Here is a 9356-nt window from a genome sequence, read left to right as displayed (position 1 = left end):
CCCGCCAGGCCTTGGAATCCTGGCCCCCAAATATTTATGAGAAGACAGAGGAAGGGAGATGCAGTTCTGAGATCGCGCGGCCCGCGCCCCCAGCCCCAAACTGGAAGGTAATACTTACTTAGCCTCCGAACCAGGTACAAGCTAATACTCAACAATACTGATGCCTTGTTTTTTTTGCTCTGTCCGGACCGCAACGCTGTAGCCAATTTAGATATGCTATAAATTTAAGAGGTTGCCATGGCCACCGCGCGCCCATTGGCCGCCGGGCCCCCTACGTGCCGCGCCACGTCACCAAATCTGAATAAGGATGCGCGAATTAGGCGGCGGCCAGACAAAGATGAGGATCGGGACCGCTTGAAAGTGGGGGAAAGTGCCGGCGCCTCCGCCACCGGGGAAAGCCGCTCCGCAGCGCCGAGGCCATTCGCCACCCAAGACACCTGGGGGAGCCGGGAGCCAGCGCTGGGGCGCGCGGCCCGGGGCATGAGGCTGTGAAGGCCACCCCTCCCCACCCCACCCCCGGCAGCCCAGCGCCAGGCCAGCGATCATCCAAGGACTTGACCGGCTGAGTCTTGGTCCGGACCGGACTCGCCCGGCGGCGGCCGAGATAAGAGGCGGAGCGCAGCAGCGGGGCCCGGGGGCCCGAGGGCCGGGGGCCCAAAGGGAGGGCAGGGCGGCCCGAGCCGCCGGGGCGCTATGATGGTGCACTGTGCCGGTTGCGAACGGCCCATCCTCGACCGCTTTCTGCTGAACGTGCTGGACCGCGCGTGGCACATCAAATGCGTTCAGTGCTGCGAGTGCAAGACCAACCTCTCGGAGAAGTGCTTCTCGCGCGAGGGCAAGCTCTACTGCAAAAATGACTTCTTCAGGTAAGAGGCCGCGCCGCCCTGCTGCCTGCGCGCCCGCCCTGCGCGCGCTCCTCTGGGGCGCCCGGGCAGGGGGACACCGCCAAAGCAGCCTCCTTGGGCTCCCAACCTTAAACGGGAAGCGGGGCAGCCCACTGCTCTCCTCCTGCCCTTGGTCCGGGAAGGCGCCCGAGCCCGGGCGGAGTCAGAAGAACGCTGCTTCGCTGTCTCTAGCTCGCTCCTCCAGCCCGGCCTGGAGCCGCGGGGGGGCAGGGCGGAGAAGCCCTGAGAAACTTGCTCGCCACCCATCTCTGCCCCTTCCCCGCAGCTGCGACCCCAGGGTGGAAGTTCAGGCCCGGTTCTGAGAGAGGAAGAATTTTTGCCTAAGTTAGGGACTGCTGGAGGCTTCTCCCGGCCGGCAGAGTGCGGGAGCCCAGGGGCTGACCTCCCGCAGGCCAGGGCCCCAGAGCCCTCCTGGACAAGCCGAAACTTCCCAACTCCGAGGGGACTCAGTCAGGAAGATCTCCTCTGATGACGGAGGGAGGGAACCTTCTCCTCCTTGCCCCCACCCCACCCCCAACTCCTTAAACATTTTCTCCCGCGTTGAAATGTCCAAACGAAATCGAAGCTGAGAATCAGGACCTCCAGGGTCCAGTCTGCGATGTGTCACCTCCCTTTGCCACCCACGGATCACTTTTCTGGGCCTCAGTTTCCCCAGCTGGGAAATGCCAGGGGATGACCTGAAAGGCTGTGGGGTTTTCGGCAGCTCAGCCCTGCCTGCTTCCGCCAGGCGCCCAGAGCCGGCTTTGTGCGTGCGAATTCCCGGGCACCAAGGGAAGGGGGGCGTGATTAACGCCGCGGAGAAAGGCTGTTCTCCGGCCCCAGCAGCCAGGCACCAGGGAATTTGAACGGGAGAAAATGTCAGCCTCGGCTTTACACGTGTAAACTCCCTGGCTCCGGAGGCCTGAGGCCCCTAATGTGGTGCTGCTTTGCAAAGTGCCTAATGATTTTTGATAAGGTGCATATGGCCAATTACGCTGCCGGATAAGGCCAAAAGTGACTTATGGCTTCTAATGCCCTCACTACATCAACGTCACCCAAATTCGCCCTGTTTAGAGACATGGGTATGAGTCGATGGGGGGCCCCAAAGTCCTGGGTCCTCACTCTCCCCCTCGACCCACACCTCCCCCTCCCAGTGCTGGCCTGCACCACCCATTTTGGGGGGAGGCTGGCCTTCTCCAAGCGCTCAAGGAAGAAAGAAAAGGATTTAGATCAGGAACGCGGGAAAGGGGGGATTTGAGAGATCCTGTGTACTGGCCGTGCAGGTTGAGGATTGCCTTCTGGTTACATTCTCCCAGTTCCTGCCAGGGCCAGAGATTGGGGACAGGGAGGGGCGGGGGGAGACCCGATCCCTGCTTTCCGGAGACCATCGCTCTGAGGCCCTGCTGTCCACAGGCTCCCAACTAGCTCCAGCGGGTCCCAGAGTGGTCCCGGACTGGAAGGCCTCCAGCGCCCGTGGCACTGGGAGTCAGCTAAAGGTCCCTTCCTCCTTGCTCGGGTCCAGCTCCGAAGAGCTCCCCACCCCGTTGATAGGACCTGCCATCCGGGCCCGTCTGGCCTTACCCGGGCCCCAGCAGGCTGGAAAAGCATCCAGGAGGCAAAGGAAGGGGTGGTCCAAACCTGGCTTGCCGGGCTTAAAATGCCTCCTAACTTGGAGATCCAAGTTTGCCTCAGGAGAGCAGCCGGGCGGATCTGGCAGGGACGGGGGCTGGCATCTCGGGGTGCTCTGGCCTGTGTTTGGCTCAAGGCTCCAAGCTGTGTGTGGATAAACCTGAACAAGGCACGCGACAGTCGCAGCCCCAAGCACAGCCCGGGACATTTGTCTCATCTCTCTTGCGCTAGTCGGACAGCATAGGATTGGGGTCTCGTTTGACAGATGTGGACGGGGCGGGGGGGCTTCTGAGAAGCTAGGGCGCGTGGGAAGAGGTCAGGGGCTCGAGGGAATGGGACGCCGGGCTGCTCCGAGGTGACAGGCCACGTTGCGTTCCGCAGGCGCTTTGGCACTAAGTGTGCAGGCTGTGCGCAAGGCATCTCGCCCAGCGACCTGGTGCGCAAGGCCCGCGGCAAAGTGTTCCATCTCAACTGCTTCACCTGCATGGTGTGCAACAAGCAGCTGTCCACGGGCGAGGAGCTCTACGTCATTGACGAGAACAAGTTCGTGTGCAAGGATGACTACCTGAGCTCCTCCAGCCTCAAGGAGGGCAGCCTCAACTCAGGTAGGAGCCCTCCTCCCCTGCCCAGCCGGGGGCCCTGAGACCGTGCGGCGCGGCCAGCCCGGCCCTCTCTACTTTGCACCCCACCCCCCCGCCACCACCACCCCACACCCCCGTGTGCGTTCTGTGCCAGGCTCGGCGCTCTCCGCTCCCACCAGGCATTTCTGGGGCAAATGGAAGGGGCGGTGAAGGGGGACAGCATCTGGAGTCTGTCCCCACCGGATACGGACTCCCGGCTCTTTCCCGCTCTCCTTTCCTGGAGGGACCTTTTCCGAGCTGCCCTCCTCCCCCAGTTTGGAACCACACGACTCCCCCCACTTTCCGAATCTTTTCAGCTCCTGGTAACTTCAGGCCGCTCTGGGAGGACGGTCAGTGGGGTCTGGAGGAAGGAGAGAGGGGAGAAGGCGTCTGTGGCCTCCTCCCGGTCCCCTCTCCGCGAAGGCCAGTCTCCCCCAGAGGGCGTGCCTGCCCCTCACCCAGGCCATAGCCGAAAAGTGCTGGAGAGGGCTGGAGAAGGGTCTCTCCGAAGGCCGGGCCCCGCCTGGAGGGAGTGGGCGGGCGCCGGGCCCCTGGGGGAGGGGCTGTCGCAAGGCTTGGGGAGGAACCCGGCGCGGGTAGCGGCGCGCCGGGGTCGGCGGGAACCCGCTACCCGGTTGCAGAGACCTTGGGCCGCCGCTGACGCCGGGGTCCTCTTCCCGCTCTGTGCGCCCCGCAGTGTCATCCTGTACGGACCGCAGTTTGTCCCCGGACCTCCAGGACCCTCTCCAGGACGACCCCAAGGAGACGGACAACTCGACGTCGTCGGACAAGGAGACGGCCAACAACGAGAACGAGGAGCAGAACTCGGGCACGAAGCGGCGCGGCCCGCGCACCACCATCAAAGCCAAGCAGCTGGAGACGCTCAAGGCTGCCTTTGCCGCCACGCCCAAGCCCACGCGCCACATCCGCGAACAGTTGGCGCAGGAGACCGGCCTCAACATGCGCGTCATCCAGGTGCGGCTGGGCCCGGGTCGCCCTTTCCCAGCCCAGAGGAGCCCCGGAGCCAGGAGGCCCACGGGAGCCTCCCACCCAGCCTCCTTGGCCAAGAGTGCGCCGAGCTGGGGTCTGCCGAAGGGCAGACTCTGTGCCCGAGGTCAGGGCCGGCTGGTCAAACTCCTAACCGAAAGATTCTGCAAAGCCCCGCTGACCTCCTGACGGCGCGATCTTGGGCGGGTCACTTCACCCCTCGGAATCCCGCCTCCTCCCCGTTCAAGGAGTTTTAAGCCTCGCTGGGGTACCCCTCCCTTCCTCTCCTATTTCGGAGCGGAGAAGAAGGCAAGGTTCTCCACGTGCCCTCTCCCTGCGCCGGTGCGCAGGCGGACGGACAAACGGCCAGAGCCCGGCTGGGGAGCCGAGGGGCCGGGACCAGGGCCGTGCAGGGCGGGAGGCCTTTATAAAGCCGTCAGGCCGAGGGCGGGCCGAGGACCAGGAAGCCCAGGTCTTTATGAGTCGCCCCACGGGTCCGCGAAATCCTTCACCCTTGGCTGGTTCCCCGAAGCCCCTCTCCACCTCTCCTGGCCTAATCCGCCCGCCCCGCCCCTGGGCAGTCTTGGTGAGGAGGCTATAGAACCCAGAAGGAGCGGCCTGGGCAGGAAGGAGAGGGCACCCCGGATCGGAGCTCACAGTCCCTGCTCTGTCCCAGGTGTGGTTCCAGAACCGACGGTCCAAAGAACGCAGGATGAAACAACTGAGCGCGCTGGGCGCCCGGAGACACGCCTTCTTCCGGAGTCCGCGGCGCATGCGTCCGCTGGGCGGCCGCTTGGACGAGTCTGAGATGTTGGGGTCCACTCCGTACACCTACTACGGAGGTAAGGGCCCCCCTCCCCCCACCTCGGAGCGCGCTGCCCTACACCCAGGCCCGTGCCGTTCTGGGGGTTGAGGACGCAGGTCCGGATCCCGGGCGCCGTTGGCCGCCAGGGACGCCCTCCCTCCCTTCTGCTCACGCGGGACGTACATACACAATCATGAACACACCTTAACAGACGCACAGCAGCGTAGGCGTGTGCACTCTCCTACTCCTGGACCCCAAATCAGACACCCATACAGCGACACACACAGATGAACACCCACGCACCCACGCAGGACTCATGGGTACACTCCCTTGCACACACACTGGAGTTCAGAGACCTCGTGGACACAAATCTAGACACATGATCCCACACAACAACACACAGGTGGGTGCCACTCCCCAGTTACATTCAATGACAAATATACCCAAAGAAACGCACAGGCTCACACACTCCCAAGCGTCATGCCAAGGCGAGCGCTGGCAAATCCACCTGCCCCCTGCGCCAGCCGGACACACAGCCTTCGTGCTGCCCTTGCCCCGTGGCCTGGTGTCCCTGGCCCCAGCGGGAACACAGGCACTGGAGGGCAGCGCGGGCGGTAGGGATGGAGGGGTCGGGATCCATCCATGGCTGTGCTGTGCCCCCTGGGCGTCTGGAACTGTCCGCCAGGATGCCGGCCGGGCGCTCTGGGCAGGACTCCCGCGCGCTCTCCAGCTCCAGGCACGCCAGTGGTCATTAGGGTTGGAGTTACTAGATAGAATTGGACGAACCCGGTTCCCCACTCCGGGTCTTTGGAGCTGCAGGGGGCCAGGAGCTGGACTCTGCAGACAGAATTCTGCTGTTGCTGTTACCGGGTTCAAGGCCTGGGTGAACTCTCCTCCTGGTCACTCCTTTTCTTCCTTCCCTCCTCTTCTCCTTCCTCCCTAGTCTCCTCACCACCACCACCCCCCCCCCCTCCATTTCCTTGGCATTTGCCTGGCGACCCATTCCAACCCCCCACTGCCCTCCCAACTCCCTCACCAGGTCCTGCGCTTCCCCAACCTTTGGGCTCAAGGAAAACACCTCCCGCTTCTGTTTGTTTCTGAGCCTCTGAATTTGGAGAGCCCCCAGGAGTGCCTATGCCTCAGACACATCTCTGCTGAGTTGCTCAGTGCCACAGGCCTGTGGGGGGCTGGTGTCCCGGATTGGGGAGAGGTGACTTTTCTTAGAAACGTGGGTTCGGAGGCAATGCCGAGGCCCGCGGGTGGGCGCCTGGCACGCGGGCCGGCGCCTGGCACGCGGGCCGACCCAGGAAGGAAGGCTTCCGCACATTGTGCGTCTAGGAGGTTAGATCTCACCTCCGGCCAGGGCCGCCAGAAATTGTGGGCATATGGGGCCGCTGTGTTCTGGGGAGAGACTCTGCGGTGGCAGGGCCCTGACTGGGGGGCTGCAGACGCCCAGGACGGCTCGGATGGTGGACGTGTCCCGGGGTCTTCAGTCACCAACTCTCTCTACCTATCTTTGCGTCCTTCGGCTCACGATCTCCGCCCGGCGCGGGGAGATGGTGGGGCGGCGCCGTCCGGAATTTCTCCCCGCCTGGGTAATTAAGCGAGGTCTCCCCGAGGACTCGTGTGCCCCCACCGGTCCCGCTGCCTCCTCTCCCCGCGCGTCTGCTGGATGGGGCGGGGGCCTGGACACGCGGGCCCCTCTTTCTCCAGGAATGGGGGGCAGGACCCCCGCCCCCCCAGCCCCAGGGAGGCAGCCCCGCCTAATCCGCGCTGGGAGATCCCGGCGGCGGCGGCCGGCAGCGGGCGAGAAAGGGGCTGGGCGGCGGGGCCGGCGGCTCCCCGTGGGAGCGCGGACAAAGCCCCAGCTGCGGCTTTTGTGCCCTTTTCAGACGGCGTTTGTTCCAATTACCTCCGGCCCGGCCGCCATATGGGCGGAGGCGGCGCGCTGCGCGCGGGGGGCCGCGGCCCTGGCTGGCTTGCCGGCTCGCCCCGAGCCGCGGCCGGCCCCCATCCCCGTCCCTCAGGGGCCCCAAGTTCGCCGCTTCCAACCTTTCTCTTCGCTTTCGGGGACGAGTGGTTTTTAAAAAGTTAATTGGCCAACGCTTTAGCTGTTGCCCGAAACCGTCGACAAGCCGCGCGCCTCCGGGCATCCCCATTTGGACTGATTTTGGGGTTTGGAGAGGGAAGGGAGCCGGCGGCAGGGGACGTCCCGAATTCGCCCCGGCGACGGAGACCCCCCAAGACGGAGTGCGAGGGTGGGGGGGCGTGCAGAGGAAACCCCGGCTTGGGGGCGCGCTGGTTTTCCCACCGCACAAAGCGGGTTATTGTCACCGGTGGCCGCTACAAGGTGCTCCTTCCGTGGGGTCCCACACCTCAAACCTTCACGGGCGGAGGAGGGGAGGAGGCTGCCTGGAAAGACCCAAGCGAAGGGGTTCTGGAAGGAGGTGAGAGAGGTGATGCGGAAACAATTTTCTTGAGAACCAGGGGGGCTTGTCACCGGGAGCCCCTGCGCCCCCTGGTTTTGGGGGGGGAAATGCGATGTGTGCATTTTTCTGGAGAAAGCCCATAGCTATCACCAGATTCTCAGAAGCACTCAGTGTCCCCAAATGTTTCCGAAGCTGGGTGTCCTGGCAAACCGCCCCCCCCCCGCCCCGCCCCCGGGGTGAGACTGAAGGCCCCAGCCTTCCCGCTGAAGTACCCACGAAGCGTTGGACGTGACCAGGCGAATACCCTCCCTCCTTCAAGTTCCGGCTTCTAGTGAGGCCGGCACAAATGGTGGGACCCCCACATTCACCCGGAAGGTCCAAGGGCTGTGTTTGAGGGGGCGAAGGACCGGCCAGGGCCGTGGGGTTCCGGGGGCTGTCAGAGTTCTGGTTGCCAGGTCCCCAGGCCAACTCCTCAGCCCTGCTCTGCTGCTCAGGCAGGGGGCAGGGGACCAGGTCCGGCTTCTTCCCCCCCCCCCCCCCAGGTCGCCGGCCCCTCTCAACCATTTGGTGCTCTGGTCTCTGGCCACCCCAGCATCCCCCACCCAGCTCTTCTCCGGTCTCTCTGACTCATCTGCCGGGTCTGTGGGCGCCTCTGTCTCTCCTGGCCTCCCCCCTCCCCGGCTCTCAATGGGTTTTTCACCGTGTATCTCTAACCAACGGTCCATCTCATCCCTTTCTCTGTGCTTATCCTAGGCGATCACCCTGGTCTCTGTCTCTGCCTTGGGCTTGGTGCCTCTGGGTCTCTTTTCCGACCTGAGTCTGGGGACTCCCTTCTGGGTCCCCTCTTCGCCCCCCTGCCACACTGTTCACTGCCCATCTCCCAGTGACCCTGTCTCTGGCTATTTCCGTGTCTCCGGCTCTCGGTGGATCTCCCCACTTCAAAGGCACCGACTCGGATGGTTCACTGACTCTGTGTCCACTGTTCTCTGTCTCTGTCGGGGAACCTCTGACTTTGAAGTCACGATATTTTTCTGTCTGTGCTTCTGGCTCTGGTCCTTGTGTCTCTCAGCCTGGGTCCCTGGGCCTTCGGGCAGCTCTCATGGTCTCTCTCGGGGACGCTTGTCCCGGGTGTGGGGGGGGGGGGCGGGGGGAGGTGTCTGTGTCCTCGTCCACCGGCCGCCCTCTCCCTTGGTCTCCTCAGGCCTCCCCGCGGGGCTCGCCAACCTGAGTCGGTGTGCGCCCCCCCCTCCCCCCGCGTCCGTCCGTCCGTCCGCGTTCCTCCCGGCCCGGCCGCCTCTGACCTGTCCCTGTCTCCTCCCCGCCCCCTCCCGCAGACTACCAAGGCGACTACTACGCGCCCGGAGGCAACTACGACTTCTTCGCGCACGGCCCGCCGTCGCAGGCGCAGTCCCCGGCCGACTCGAGCTTCCTGGCGGCGTCGGGGCCCGGCTCGACGCCGCTGGGCGCGCTGGAGCCGCCGCTCGCCGGCCCGCACGCCGCCGACAACCCCAGGTTCACCGACATGATCTCGCACCCGGACACGCCGAGCCCCGAACCGGGCCTGCCCGGCGCGCTGCACCCCCTGCCCGGCGAGGTGTTCAGCGGCGGGCCCAGCCCGCCTTTCCCCATGAGCGGCGCCAGCGGCTACAGCGGACCCCTGTCGCATCCCAACCCCGAGCTCAACGAGGCCGCCGTGTGGTAAGGCCGCGGGGCCGGGCCGCCCCCGGACGCAGCCGCCCGAACCGCCACGCCGCCCTCAGGGGTTCCCTCTCGCGTCCGCGCGCAGCGGCAGCTGCTCCTCGGCGGGGCGCGCGGGGGCGCCCCGGTGTCCACCCCGCGGGGCCGTCCCGGCGGCGCGAGCGGTGCTCGGGACCAAAGTCAATCCTGCGGAGGGTCGAGAGATTTCGAGCAACGCCCTAGACTTCCCCCGACCCCCGCCACCACCGCCTCTTCGGACCGAGAGAGGGTTGAGGCCCAGCGGCGAGGCTGACGTTCCCCCCTC

General features: G+C 65.2%; 1 protein-coding gene across 1 annotated transcript; it reads left to right on the top strand.

The window, feature by feature from the left end:
* The first annotated feature begins 693 nt into the window (after positions 1 to 693).
* On the top strand, positions 694 to 9056 carry LHX5 (LIM homeobox 5). The gene is made up of 5 exons (XM_042962931.1): positions 694 to 866; positions 2895 to 3118; positions 3831 to 4108; positions 4797 to 4962; positions 8689 to 9056. Exons 1-5 carry the CDS (start codon positions 694 to 696, stop codon positions 9054 to 9056), a joined length of 1209 nt encoding a protein of 402 aa, XP_042818865.1.
* Positions 9057 to 9356: the final 300 nt, after the last annotated feature.

This window comes from Panthera tigris, chromosome D3 (assembly GCF_018350195.1).
Source record: "Panthera tigris isolate Pti1 chromosome D3, P.tigris_Pti1_mat1.1, whole genome shotgun sequence".
NCBI lineage: Eukaryota > Metazoa > Chordata > Mammalia > Carnivora > Felidae > Panthera > Panthera tigris.
The sequence above is the reverse complement of the archived record's forward strand: the minus strand, read 5'-3'. Positions and strand labels throughout refer to the sequence as shown.